This window comes from Scardinius erythrophthalmus (assembly GCF_964197995.2).
Source record: "Scardinius erythrophthalmus genome assembly, chromosome: 24".
In the NCBI taxonomy this organism is placed as follows: Eukaryota; Metazoa; Chordata; class Actinopteri; order Cypriniformes; family Leuciscidae; genus Scardinius; species Scardinius erythrophthalmus.
In genome coordinates, this window is record NC_138244.1 from 16,704,824 (window position 1) to 16,720,310 (window position 15,487).

Sequence of the window (15,487 nt, forward strand, 5' to 3'; positions counted from 1 at the left end):
ATGTTTATGAACTGATTGTGTGAAAAGTAAGTTACTAATGAATTTTAGTATTATTGTCAATCCTGTGTGGGGTGTTCTTGCTGCCGTACCTTTAAGACTTTATGCAAATGACCCCTGTTATGATTGGCTCCTCCTTCACATTTGAAATTAGTAAAAACGCCCCCATCAAAATCTGGAGGATCGTAATTTTTGGGTACGTTTACACAACAACAATGTACTAAAAAACGGAAAAGTTTTTTGCGTACAGACGACAACTTTGTTAAATTGATCCCCATTCACACGGATCTGCAAAAATGACTAAAAGCTTTGTATTATCATGCCAGGCCAGTAGGTGGCGATGTCACTTTGTAAAGAAACACTACGCGCCTATTGACTGAACACGTAATACGCATGACATCACTGTTTTCACAGATTTCACAGTTTACACGGAGACGATAACAATATCGTTTTCAAAAACTTGCGCTTTAAATCCTGTTTTCAAACGCCGTTGTCGTGTAATTAAATGGCCAAAACACATTTAAAAGTTTCCCTTATTTTTTGTTGAAAACATTGTCGTGTAAAAAGCCCCATAGTGTGTTGAAGGTTGTGACGCCAATACCATGACCATTCGTAAACAATTAGCCTGTAGCATTTTAGCTTCTCACTTTTCATAAGGGCTTTTCACACTGCACTTAACCCCGGGTTATCGTCGTGCTAAACACCGCTTTTAACCCCGGGTAAAGTTCATACTTGTAATTTAGATGCAGGGTTAGCACTGATTTTTACCCGTGGTTATGAAACCCTGCTTTTGCGTTGACCCAGGGTTAACTAGTTCAAGTGGGAAAAGACCTATATATACTCTGAAATGGGAGTTTTATTTTTTGGGTTTTATTTCAAAATTATTCTTGTTTTTATTATACGGCCCATTGAAGTTTGGGAAGAGAAGTATCAAATCAAACAACATCAGTGACACATTTTTGCATCTCTCATCTTTTCATCTCCCACTCTTTTCCATTACTAGCACAATGGAGAATTCCCCAGTCTCGCTTTGTTATTGAAAGTAGGCCAGATTTGATATTCTTCTTATTGTTGTGCACTCTTGATATATAGCTTCAGATCTCTATGATTTACAGATCTTTCCTTTGGAAAATTATTCTTCTGACACTAGCTCAACGTTTCAGAGCAAAGGTGTTTAATCTAGGAAAGATGATCCTAAGTTTGGATAGTAAGTGACTAGTTTATCAGCTTTAAAATTCTTGTCTTCGACCAGTCACAACAAACCAGATCTGGGTGTCATTGAAGTTTTGCACAACAAAGGGGGCATTATAGCGTCTGGGCTGCAGGCAGGCGGTCGGTCGGTCGGACATGCAGATGGGATATTGTTCATCGGCATTACCCAGAATACCGTGGCCCCTCCTCTTCATTGACCCCTTTTTATATCGCTCATAACGTCTAAATGATACTGAAACAGGAATAATCAATCCCTGTACGCTAATTCTGACATACTAAACTTGCAGAGCTAGTCTGGATAAGTGTGGATAATTGAAATGTACTTTATGCACTTAAGTTGCTGGCACAGATTGTTTCGTTATTACAGTACAGCATGGCATGTTTTATCTCCTCATGAAGTAATTGCAACCCAGACTCATTGGAAAAACATGCCCATTTCTGCAAAATGATGCAATGTTGCATCTTGCACATTTTGCAACACTTTCAAAGTGATATGTCCAGTGAGTGGCACTAAAAGCGTGTTCAGTTTCATCAAAAACAAACGGATTGAACGTAAATCTGCCAATGTTTTATAACTTTGGTTGGTGTACAGTACGTTTCATGGCAGTTCGGAAATTAAATGTCTGATGAGTGTTTGAAAATAATGTATCACTTACACTTAACCTGACCCTAAACCTAACCGATAGTGTTAAAAAAGAAAACTTAGAATATAAACGCATTTGCTGAAGCTACTATGCCATTGTAGCTCAAGCTTTTTGGGACTTTTGTACTTCAACACTTCACAACGCAAATGCAATGCTGTACCAGGTGAGCTACCAAGGAAGTTTACTTTGTCAGAAAAGCAATATATATGGAGCTGATTATGTGATGCAAATGTCAAACTGTAAATCAGAATAAAGTTGTTGATGTTTTACTGCCATTAGTGGTAATTTGAGATGGAAACTGCAGTTAATTGTATGTTTTTGGAGTAGTACTGGGTAAATGGTCATTCTCAGGAAACAGTCCCAGTTGTGCTAGAAACATTGAAAGATCATTTTAAACCTCAGGCCCAAAGTAGGAGTATCAGAACACCAGATTTGCGGAGAACAAGTAGTTTAGTTTTACTGACCCTATAGTGGAATATTATTTAAACCCTGTCACATTTTGGAATGGATACTTAAAATTGGAATTGAAACCGGAATAAATTTTGTTTTTATGACAGTTTAAATTTTTTTTATACCTCTTTTAACAAGCAACTCATTGCATTTCTCTTGACAGCTGTAATGACGTAATGGAAATGTGTATTGGTTTATGTGTGTGAGTAACTTTGCGGACATGAGTTTGAAACACTTTTTCCATGTCTTTTGTCTATGATCACAATAACCATAATAGGTGCTTTGTTGTTGAATGTTTTGATGATAATATTCTGATTTAAAATAGTGATAAAAAATACAAAAGCGTGGAACAAATGAAAGTGCTTATTTACGCCACGCTAAGATTTGTGTTTATAAATTGGTTTTAAGTCAGCTTCAGTTCTTTTTCTCTATATCCTTTTAATCCCTTTGGATTACACAAGACTCTCTCTTACCTCTGATGTTTCTTAGGGATAACAGAAAAACACAAGGAAACAAATACCGACATATTCAAATAAAACATGACAGCTTTGAGTGTTTGTTCTCTGTTCTCTCTTAAGTCCTTCGCTGAGGAGGGAGGGAAGTGACAGTGCTAATGAAAGAGTGAAAACATTTAACTGGCATTTTCCTCCTCTGATTTACACTTGCTGCAGCTTGTCAGATATCCAATTATCCCTGTCCACTGGAGTCTGAATGGATGGCAGGTCAAAACCCATCAGCATGAAGTCTGTTATTACTATTGAATGCAATGAGAGTCATAAACAGATATGAAATTTTTTATGCGTTGTTAAATATGGTTAAAAGTAAATGTTGACAAGCGGGTTGATACTACATGGTTCTGGAAATTGTGATATACATTTAGGCTATTATGTTACTAGAAAAATTGTTTATGTATGTATGTATGCATGTATGTTTCAGAATCACAATCAGAAAGAGCTTTATTGCAAGTATGTTTGCACACACAATGTATGTATGAATGTATCAGGTGTGTGCGATATTGACAAATCTCTGTATTTTTTTATAATGATAATTATGGGATATTTTTTGCTTTCATAACTTGAATTATAGACATGAATTATCAATGATGTCAGCTCACACATCATTAAACAACATTTACGATATTATCGTAGGCGATAAATATCGCACACCCCTAGTATGTATGAATGTATGTATTTATTTATTTGTGTGTTTGTTTGTTTAAATTTAGATTTGTATTAATATTTTATTTATTGGACAAAAATAGTATTAAAATGTGATTGTATAATAATTGTATTAATAATTCTAATAATTAAGTACCAGTTATACATATATATTACTTACTTACTATAGTACTTACTTTTAATAATAATAATAATAATAATGGTAATAAAAAAGTAAAAATAATAATAATATGGTGCCTTTATCAAATTGCTGATTTTAAATGCTTAAAACAACCAATAAGCCACTTAAGAGTGTCCATTACAGTGATTTTACTTCATTTAACAGGGTTTTGGAAACATTGTTGACATTGTTAAACATCTACATTGTTTAATGCCTACCAACAGCCTTTCTTTATTTATTCAAGTGTTGTGTATGTCCTGCTGTTTTTGACTCAACTGCACTGTATCTACTGTACACCAGTGTTTTTGACTCAGCTGGGGGTTTGTAATACAGCTATTGACATGCTAATGAGAGTGACCTAGAACTGCTGGTGACCTGGTTCATGGGCTCCGTGTTTGTGCTGTAGGAACCTCGAGAGAGAGCGAGAGAGAGAGAGAGAGAGAGAGAGAGAGAGAGAGAGAGAGAGAGAGAGAGCGAGAGAGCGAGAGAGCGAGAGAGAGAGAGAGAGAGAGAGAGAGAGAGAAAGAGGACTTTGATTAACCCACCAGCAACCACTCAATGCATCTATTGATGCACCTGTGTGTTTGTGAATGTGGTTTTTGTAATGTGTGTCTGTACCGAAGCGTCTGTTTTAAAAGCAGAAGGTCACCCACTAATATTTAATGAATGATTTTAAGAGGTTTATTTACCCAATTGAACTCTGTTTCTCACAGGAACTCTAAACCAAAATAACTGGGCAAAGAAATACCCATCATGCAACAATGCCAAACAGTCACCAATAAACATTGAAGAGAGCCTGGCGCAGGTCAAAATTCATTTCCAGAAGCTGCGATTAGAGGGATGGGCGGAAAAGACGTCAGACTCCACTACAGTAAAGAATGATGGGAAAACTGGTGAGAACAACTGTACTTTTTAAATATTGCAAGAATAATTTTACTTCAAATTTATTAAGTTAAATTTCTTTTTTAGAATATTAAAAAATATATATTTTTTATATTATTTCTTGTGAAATATAATGAAAATTGCTATTTTGTCAGAATACACAGATATAGTACGGAGCCCCTAAAGGGACGTGGTGGTGAAAAAATTTGGGATGGGAGAAAAAAAATTCTAATCTTTTGCGTTTCCCCGAGAAACTTTGCGTTCCCTTGCAAAGATATTTGCGTTCCCTCGCAAAACTTCTGCGTTCCCTCGCAAAAACGATTCACTCGGACAGACACTTGCTGTTTAATGTCCCGCTGGCAGTGTTTCAGACAGCTCTGCACGTTAACAATGGAGCGTTTCATAATGTTTGAACTTGGACTCATATATAAAGAAGTGCGGTCAGTGAGTGCTTAACTCAATATATTCACAGATTCGAACTTCACGGATCAATAACTCGTGAGCTAAACGTTGTTAAAACACAAATGACACCTATTTACAATCATACCGGTAGTAGCGTAGTAGACAACGAGCTACAACCCAATTTTCCTCAAAAAGCTTTATAAGATAAATTGGTCTCTAAGCAGGCGGCTGAGAGACAAGTCACATTTTATCAAGCCGTTGCTGTTGTAGAATGACCAGTAGGAGACCATTGATGTGTAAACTAAATTTGGTGACACTACAGTGTGTAACATTGAAGTTAATGACTATTTAACGTTTTTGGGGGGTTTCGCATTTTGTAGACAGTCATAGAGATCAATTTATATTCGAAAGCTCTTTTTTTTAAGGAAATTTGGTTGTAGCTTGTTGTCTACGTTATTATGATTGTAAATAGGTTTGTAAAAGTTTAGCTCACAAGTTATTTATCCGTGAAATTCGAATCTGTGAATATATAGCCTCTCAAATATCTCTCAAATATCTTTGAGAGAGAACGCAAAAGCTTTGTGTGGGGAACGCAATTACGCAAATATTGCGGTGAGGGAACGCAAAAGTTTTGCGAGGGAACGCAAAATTTCTCTGGGGAACGCAAAAATATTTATTTCTCCCATCCCAAATTTTTCCCACCACCATGTCCCTTTAGGGGCTCCGTAAATATATTATAGCATCAATGGAGAAATGCTTTTTGTGGTCACATGGTCTGATCACATGACATCTACCAGCAGGGGTTAAGTAGACTTGCTACCCTTGACCTCTTGGTAGACATTCATTAAAAAAATCTGAAAATTCAGACTTGATGTGAATAGATATTAAGTGTTAATTTCTATAATGTGTTGTTTATCTCCAGTGGCCATCGATGTGGGAGGAGAGTTTTATGTGAGTGGAGGGGGGCTCAGGTCCAAGTTTAAGGTGGGACGCATCACTTTCCACTGGGGCCTGTGCAACTCCTCCTCGGATGGTTCGGAGCACGGCATCAACGGAGACAAATTCCCCCTGGAGGTATTTCACTCTCACGTAATAAAATGATGTAAATTTAAATCAGTATTTGTTAATCAGGGTTAATTTAGGCTGGCTGACTGCACATTATACCTTACTTTTCATTCGAAGAGTGAATGTATGCAAATGCTGATTAGATATATTGTTTGTTTATGGTGCAGATGCAGATATATTGTTACGATGCAGATGTTTTCAGTAACCTCGATGAGACCCTCAGAGAAGGAGGGAAGATCACAGCGTTGGCTGTGCTGTTTGAGGTAAGAATAGCAGCTCAAGTCATCTGGCTGTTTGTTTACACTGCAAAAGATAATTTCATTAAGTAAAAAGAAAAATGACAGGCTAAGGCACTCTTCAAAACCTCACCACACCCCCGGCCGGCATTTAGCTTGAGGTACGGAGCAGTTTCAGAAATACTCATCTTCACGGTTGTTCTGGTGGGAAAGACTGACAGAGTGTAACCACAATGTGTTGCTAAACCTTCATAATATGTCGTCTTTTCCCTGAGGATATTCTGGGTTAATTCATGCACAATAACATGAAGTTGTGCGCTTGCTTGTATATTGGGTTGTTCTGTCAGTTTAGTCCTGCATGTTTTGAAATTGAAGCTTGTATGAACGTGTCTTATTTCGAATGCAAATAGTTGTGGTTAAGATGTAAGGCAGCAAAATCTGATTATTTTCGAATGAAATCTCAAATCCGTTTAGTCAGAAGAGCCGAAAATAACATTGAAATGCTCACCAAGCACATACATTTGTAGTGTTCAGGCGCCAACTTTCTTTTGGTCATATATTGTATCATGTATTTTGTTTATTATGCAGTTAATTAATGCTTCTCTCCACAGACAAGTACTGATGATAATGAAAATTACATGGCCATCATTGACGCAGTCAACAGTGTCAGCCGTTATGGTACGTTCAGTCTTTATATCTATATTTAAAGGGGTCATATTCCTAATTTTATCGATATTTATCATGAAAATCCTGTTTTCCATGAGGCCCCTTTAAGCTCTTCCATGTCCAAAGGCCCTTAAAGTGACAGTTCAGCCAAAGAATCATTTTACTCATCCTCAAATCTGTATAACTTTCTTCTGTGGAACTTTAAAAAGCAGAAATTCTGACTGTGTTGGTCGCTCTTTTTTTCCATAAAATTATACTAAATTTCAAGTTTCAAAAAGCACCATAAAAGTGGTCCATATGTCATTTGGACTAACATGAAGGTGGATAAATAATGACACAATTTTCATTTTGTGTGAACTATTCCTGTTTTCTCTGGTCAGGAAAGAGCGGCCCCATCTCTCCATTCACCCTGCAGGGTCTCCTGCCCAACTCCACGGAGAAGTACTTCATCTATAACGGCTCTCTGACCACTCCTCCCTGCTCTGAGACTGTAGAGTGGATCGTCTTCAAAAACACAGTGGCCATCTCAGATGTTCAGGTCAGCTTCATGGACAGTTTTTAACAGCATTGACCTGCTAGCACATATAACTGCATGTGTTATTTACAGATTTAAAGGGGCCGTTCACCCAATAAGGAACAATATATCATCATGGACTAAGACTTTCAAGGTTCAGAAAGGACACAATATTTGTCTTCTTAAACTTGAAAGCCTCAGTGTCATTGCATTTGCTTGAAAAAGAGCAACCAGCGCATTATTTAAAATGTTACTTTTTTGTGTTTCACTGAAGAAAAAGTCATATGGGTTTGGAACAGCTCTTAACTTAAAAGCTCTGACACAGCAGACGATAAACAGATTGTGGCGGGACCGGCATATAAAAAATGCATGTCTATGACAGACTGAAAGATGGTCAGACAAAAAGACTGCTAAACACAATTGCCTTATACCCACAAAACCATTTCACACATAAATAATGAAAATGACCTTGTTTTGACTAGTATAGCTCAATAACTCAAAAGCTGCATTTTTTGTTGAACTTTTTAAAGGTAAATACTGGCAGCTAATGAGCTTAGTATGTTGTTTTGTAATTGAAACCCTGAGGCCATCGTCACCTGGAAGGATATTGTGACTGTGTATTTGTCATTTGGCGTCTGTTGCGCAACACTAACTCTATGTGACAAACACTCAGTTACTGAAAACAATTATCAAGAAATGGCACACATGCCCAAACATGACAGCTCAAACATCAATTTCAAGTGCTATTTTACTTTGACGTGTAGATCTGTTTCATTTCCTGTATGCACATTTACACTTGATTTGACATTTGCTTTCTTAGAAATCCATTCAATCATGTTCAATAATAATAACGCTAGCTGAGTTTTATGACACTAAATACTAAGTTCGCACAAAAAGGATGCCAACTCCCTTCAGAAGAGGAAGACATCAACATTTTTGATTATTCTGATTGGATGCCACACGTTCAAAAGCAAACTGTCATTAAATGGAATTAGAGGGAGTGAGCATGGAGTTACAAGTAACAAAAGACTGTAAATGCTTAAATACAGCCTTTGTAGTGTGTGTCATTCAGTCTGGGCCTGTTGCCCTCGAGTGGCAAGCGAGTCAATACAAGCTGCAGTTGAAACGCATGGTGAGCGCAGGAGCTTTACCGCAAGGTAACATACCTACTCCTGATGACATCACAATGGGAATGACATTGACTCACACACATTAAAGAGAAGCTTTGATGTCCACACAATGGAGGACATCTCGTCTCTGGGCTACACTGTGTTTGTTTAAGGTTGAATAAAAACTGTGTCTTATAGATTTGAATGTATGGAGATTCAATAGTTCTGTCTTAGCTAGGTAAGTTCAAGCTTCATAGTACTGTAAGGTTATAAATGGGATCATATCAGTTTATCATCTTTGCCAACTTTTCCCAAATCACGGAAGTGACCTCGATGTCCGGGTTAGCGGTAGCATAAGCCATCAGGCAAGTGTTATTTAAATAAACTCCTGATGTACTTACAAACTTTCCAATGCCTCGTTTTATGAGTACAGAATCTATTTGTTGAAGTTTGGTACCATTCTGGGCATTATTAGTTGGGTAATTTACAAGATACATCCTTGGATCCATTAGAGTCTGCACTAAGCCATTCGGCTGGTATCTCTAAATAAGCTCAAACTTTAATAATGTTCGACCAAGGGGAAAATAGCTTCTGAGGGGGTGTTTGGCTCGAGGTCATGGTGCAAAGGACCCTAGGATGAAATTACTCCGAACCATCCCTTTAAGGAACAAACAAGACTGGTTTCATGAGTGCAAGCAGCTGTTCATTTTTATCCGTGGCTTTGTTTGGAACTACTTTCATAGCAAAAATAGACAAAGTAAGGGGCCATTCAAGTGTGGTCAAAAATGCGACCCAAATCAGTAGAATGGAACAATGCAAGGTCTACACAGCGGCCAAACATGTCTGTCTAGCGCAAGTTTACATAGAAAACAATGGAAAAGCAGCGCAGTGAAGTGCAGAAAAGAGTTCTGTGTGAACGGTTCCTAACTGGCAATATCGTGTCTAAAATGTAAGTTAATTAATACAGCTTCTTGTTTGTTGAGCTGTTGTGTAAAACAATACCATAGTGGTTATCGCGCTCTTGGTCTGAACACTGACACGGCAATTATTCAGACAAGCAGCAATTTTGCCTACTAACAGTCAGTCAAATGAAGGTGTTATGAAGAGTATTTGCCGGCTGCTTTTCTATTTTAAACCCCTTCGGAAACAGTTTTGTTGTCTAATCCGTGTCCCCGTATGTGTTCACAGCTGGAGATGTTCTGTGAGGTGATGACCATGCAGCAGGCTGGATATGTCATGCTTATGGATTACCTGCAGAATAACTACAGAGAGCAGCAGGAGCAATTCATGGGACAAGTCTTCTCATCCTACACTGGCGTCGAGGAGGTCCACACTCCTAGTACGTGCTTCACAAACACACATACATGCGTAAACAAACTAGGGTAGCATGTGTCTGGGATCGTACATTCTTAAGGTCTTAAATCAGTCTGGCAGTTTGAGGGTCATGGATCCAATTAGCCTCCAACACGATTCTAATCCCAAACAACTGCTTCTCAATTAAATAAGGTTTCTATTTTTATCCAACGAAGCCCTCTAGACATTTTCCTACTTTCTATTTATGTATAAAGACAGACATTTGGCCCATTTTTAGCCATAAGCAATGCTTTCATGGCCCTTTTAGGGATGATTCCCACTCATTTCATGGTGTTTTCATTTACTAATGGTTTTAACAATCCATCAGAAGGCTGTGGTTATTTATTGCTTTATTTTATATTCGATGTAAATATCGTCACCCTCAAGGAAAACTACCACTGTCTAAACGTGTAAATCAGTACAATTAACTGAGTTCTAACGTTATTTTATACATTTTAAATGTAAGATTTTTTTCTTTTGTTTGTAAAAACAGAGAAGGAAATGTGATTGCAGAAAATGAGAAAACGAGATGTTTCACAAATCTATTACTCAGTTCGACCTGTTCATTTTAAAACACCTCTTACAGATCCGCACTGGCTTGCTCTCAGACTTTCCGCTTTAGCAGATCGTTGATGGAACATCGATGCCCCCATTTCAGATTCCTCCGCTACAGGGCGAACTCTGTAGGGTTGAGAATCACTGGCACGTGGGAGTTGTTTTTACAGAGACCATTGGCAATGGAAAATGTCCCACTTGTGTCCTTTCAAACATGAATATATATATATACTCTCCAAACAGTGTTTTAGCTTAATCAGCGCCTGGGACATGTCATTTTACAGCCTTAATGCTGCATTATTACTTTGTAAAGACTCACAGATTACTTGCGACTTCATTTAAACCTCAGGAAAAATGAAATGTGAGGGTAGATTTCAGAGCCAATATTTACGCTCATCAGTTTGGATTATTGATATTCTTTGTTACATTTGCAGTTTTCCGTAAGTTTTTCATTATATATGTGTATCCTTTATGTACCGAGTGACTGGTGAAATCTCTGCGGCCAGGCAAACCAGATTTACTTACTGTAACCTCTCTTTCACTGTGCTCACCGTTAGGGATGGGAACCGAGAACCGGTTCTTCTTCAGAACCGGTGCCCAGTGAATCGATTCCTTGGAACCGTTAGCGTGCCTGCTTAACGATTCCGCTTATCGGTTCCGCTCGTCGAAATGTGACACGACGTCACACACGTGCTGCGTTGTTTTGGTTCGGAATGTAGCAAACACTATGAGTAAACATGGCATCGAGGCAGAAGCGCTCTGACCGCGTCCTAACTACATGCGACGCGACGGCGCGACACGCGATAAAAAGTATCATTTTTCATAATCAAAGTTTAACCAGCCGCGACACGCGACGATTCTATTTGAAACGGATCCTATTTTACTGCGACGTCGCGAAAGTGTCAATGATAATACCAGGTACTATTTATGTGCTTTATTTAATGTTAAAAGCGTGTATAATGTGACTGAATATCATTTACTGCTCCCAGCTTTGTAGCTGTAAAAACAACAATGGATAAGTCACATCATATCTTGAAATTAAACAAATGGAAACAAAAACGTTCAAAATGTGAAGAAAACCCGTGTATTATTTGACAAAGATTGTTTAAGTAACTCAATAGCCTAATCCCAATGAGCACTGTTAATATTCCAAAAGGCACAAGCTTTTCCTTTACTGTTTTCAGTCTGTGTTTTTAGTTTTTATGGCACATAAATGGCAGTTTTATTTATTTTTTTGTCCGGACCAATTAATGTGAAAATTATCAATTTGATTAGATATTAAAGCGAGTTAATACAAACAAATTTGTTTTTAGTTCCTCACCCAATAAGAATCGATAAGAGAATTGATAAGGAATCGGATCGATAAGCAATATCGATAATGGAATCGGAATCGTTAAATTCTTATCAATTCCCATCCCTACTCACCGTATTAACAATGTTTGCTCACTACTATTCTCTCACATCAATCTCTGTCTCTCTGGCTCACGTATCAAAACATTTTTGAGTTGCTAGGAAACTGTCTTTTTCTGTTTGCCCCTTCTCTTGCACCGGCTGAATTCAGTTCAAACCCGTAAATGCATCTGGTTGTTCAGATACTGTATCCCATACTGTATATGCTTCCTAATGGATAGGGAAGTTTGGGATAGAGCAACTGCAATAAATGACGTAAGGAGTGAAGAGAGTGTTTAACATGACATCAAACCAGAATAGTGTACATTTGAACTCAAAATATATAAGAAATACAGATTTACAAAGTTTATATTTTATAGTTTATAAAGTTTATAATATATTCTGCCACAAATTAAACTTGCACAGATTACACACATTATTGTACAGTTTTCTTACTTTAAAAAGAGAGAGAAAAAAAGAGATTAATCAAAATCACTTTTATAGGGTTAACAAAAATAATAATTTGAAAGTACTTCCTGAAAATCTTTAAAGTCCCCCTGTGGCAAAAATCAAGCTTTTAAATTTTGTTTATATGTCTATGTGGTGTTACCATGTACAAATTTATAAGTCAACACCATTGCTGAGTATTTTCTCCTTAAAACTGCAGTGAACCAAAGACCAAAGACTCAAAATCGCTGGTGTTTCTGATGTCACAAACTATCTTGTAACCAATCACGTCAATGTGTGATCGTTAAAGAGTGGATCTCTGAGCTGGTGTGAGTGGAGGCGGGGCTTAATTTGCATATTCATAGAACCGCGTATACTAAATAAGGCAAGGGTGTAGAGTTACATTCAAGCTATTTTAAGGCATGAATAATTTTTTTTCAAGCAATAAACATTTAAATAAGTGATTTTGGTGATCAAAGATGAGTTTTAAGGGATAAAATTATTGACTACAGGGGGACTTTAAATAGGGCTACTTTGGTTGGGAATCAACTGGTTTAGTAGACAAGATTGTTTCATCTTTTTGGGCGCTTTCTGCCCTCTTGTGTTAGAAATTGAGTGCCGGTGGTAGATGAGAAATATTACACATCAGTACACTTTGTTATTGAGAACTTTGAGGGTGATAAATATTAAGTGAATTTAAGTAAACCATTGTTAAACCAGGTCATAACTTGACCCAATAAGTGAAGCCTCAGAAATGCTTAATCTGAGTAATTTTTTTTTTAGGTTTTGAAAGAAATTAATTATTTTATTCAGAAAGGACATATTAAATTGTTCTGAAGTGACATGACATTTATAACGTTACAAAAGATTTAGAAATCAAATTAATTTCATTTTAAAATATATTAAATTATATTTCATAATATTACTGTTTTCACAGTGTTTTTGATCAAAAGCCTTAGTGAGCATGAGATGTTTTTCATGAACATTAAAAAACATTACCGAACTCTAACTTTTGAAAGGTAGTGTTCAAATGGGGTTCACTATAGAACCCTAGAAAATAATATATAGAAAAATGAATTAATTTAAATTAAATCCATAAAATGGTCCTATGATGGGAACCCCTAAAAGCTTGTACTGTATATATGAAGTGCCAGACAGAACCCTTTTAGGTTCTATAATATAGAACCTTTTCTTCTAAGATAGTATGGATATTTATTTTGGATATTGCATTGTATTTACAGCCATCTTTTCACCTGGCACCATTGTTTAGTATAACATTGTGTGTTTGCTGTCATAGTTTGCAGTTCAGAGCCGGAGAACGTGCAAGTCAACCCTCATAATTACACCAGTATGCTTGTAATCTGGGAGAGACCGCGTGCCGTCTACGACGCGAGCATAGAGAGATACTCCGTCACCTACCGGCCGGCCCAGGGCGATGATGAATCTGCATTAGAGTACTTGACTGATGGAGACCAGGACGTGGTAATTCATTAACTTTTTGCCATAAACGTCAAATGAATCTTTAAAATCAGGTCTATATCGTGAAGGTCACCTTTCCGTATTTCACCTCCTGAATGTTTCATTTTATATGCAACAGAATAATGCAACTAAATTTTTTTTTCACCACCAGGGGGCGATCATTCAGGACCTGGTGGCCAACACCAGTTACATGGTGCAGGTTGTTGCCGTGTGCACCAATGGTCTGTATGGCAGAGTGAGTGACCAGCTGACAGTGGACATTCCCCTGGATGATCCTGGTAAGACCAATCGCGCCCGCCGCCCTCGCATCCGTGGACAATAAGTTTGTCCCACTGCAAATGTTAGACAAAAGCCAAATGCTTGATCCTTTGCAAACCAGTTACCTTGTCCAGAAAATTATGTGGTGCCATTTAAGACTTGAATGGACAGAATCCTTGAGTGGTTTACAGCTTTTAGCCGGAAACAAACTTTACACTAGTACACGTTTATGTAAACAGAGATCTGAATGCTTGACCTATGCATTGTAAGTGCATGCTCAGATTGAACATACAGTTTGTGCTAATGTACAGTTTTCTCCGGGTATTAAAGACTTACTTGGGTCTGACACATTTCAGATCGCAGAAAAACACACTTGAGTTTGCTTAGCCAGTTTTTGTCCACGTACTTGCATAGGGTGGGTTTTGGAATGAAATCCAGTACTGTAATGAATAATGTTATATCAATGTTATACCCAAATTGATTTCATTTTTGATTAACTTATTATAAAATTAATTTTGATCTTTTAATGAATTTATATTTATTTCAATCTTTTAATTAACTTGAACTTAGACTATATATATTTGTGTGTATATATATATATATATATATATATATATATAGTAGACTTTTTTGTCTTTGTCAGTGTTCTTTGGGTGTCTTTTCCTTGTTTCTCTGTCTGTCTATCTTCTACTTTGTCGTCACTATCTGCATTTTGAATTTCCTTCTATATTGATTTTTTTTTCTGTCTCTCACAGATATGCATGTTTTCAATAGATAATTTGTGCTTTTTGTGTTCTTTTATAATTCATTGGAATGTTGGGACGTATGTATTGAGCTTACTGATTTATAATAAACGTATCTGTCTCGCTGAAAGTCCCTGTCATTATATTTCAGTGTTCATGAATATATGTGTTGTCACAAGACATTTTTTCATGATTATATGAAAATGTTTAAAAGTGGATTGGGTTTACATCAGTGAAATGGGCCCAGTCTATCTGATAAAATCATACATGTTCTACCTTTTAATGTTTCCATGCTTCACAAACCGATCTTGTCAACATTTCACGAAATCTATGGGGTCTTTTCCACCATTTTGTGTCATTGAGCTTGATCCCATGACAGGTAAGAGCCTGCAATAGATTGTAAGCTCTCTCCATCTTTGTGTGTTGGGAGCCTTTTTAATGCATGAAGGTGTCCAAACTTTCCTGTCGTGTGATACAATGTGTGTGATCAAAAACCTCTGACCCAGAGATTGCTCCTTTTTGCACTCTTTGTATCAAAGAATGACCTAAACAAATGCCCTATTTGGTGACCTTTCCTTCCTTCTCAACCTCTGTACTCTCAACATCAACAGAAAATACCAAATGCCAAAAATGTCCCTTTTGTTTGATTGGAATACACATTGAAAACCAATTTGAGCGTTCAACTTTTGTTCCCCAAGCATGCAAGTTTCTTTGCCTATTAAGGATAAAATTATAAACACTGACTGAT

The 15,487-nt window shown here is 37.2% G+C and overlaps 1 protein-coding gene across 2 annotated transcripts in view; it reads left to right on the forward strand.

Annotated features, from left to right (window-relative positions):
- Window positions 1–15,487, forward strand: part of ptprz1a (protein tyrosine phosphatase receptor type Z1a) — a 56,672-nt gene that overhangs the window by 22,721 nt on the left and 18,464 nt on the right. For both annotated transcript variants that reach the window (XM_081355708.1, XM_081355707.1), the window contains exons 3-10: window positions 4,355–4,534; window positions 5,848–5,999; window positions 6,158–6,253; window positions 6,838–6,904; window positions 7,273–7,430; window positions 9,704–9,854; window positions 13,557–13,741; window positions 13,890–14,016. In XM_081355708.1, coding sequence (XP_081211834.1) covers window positions 4,355–4,534; window positions 5,848–5,999; window positions 6,158–6,253; window positions 6,838–6,904; window positions 7,273–7,430; window positions 9,704–9,854; window positions 13,557–13,741; window positions 13,890–14,016 — 1,116 coding nt within the window. The remainder of the gene's footprint in view (window positions 1–4,354; window positions 4,535–5,847; window positions 6,000–6,157; window positions 6,254–6,837; window positions 6,905–7,272; window positions 7,431–9,703; window positions 9,855–13,556; window positions 13,742–13,889; window positions 14,017–15,487) is intronic.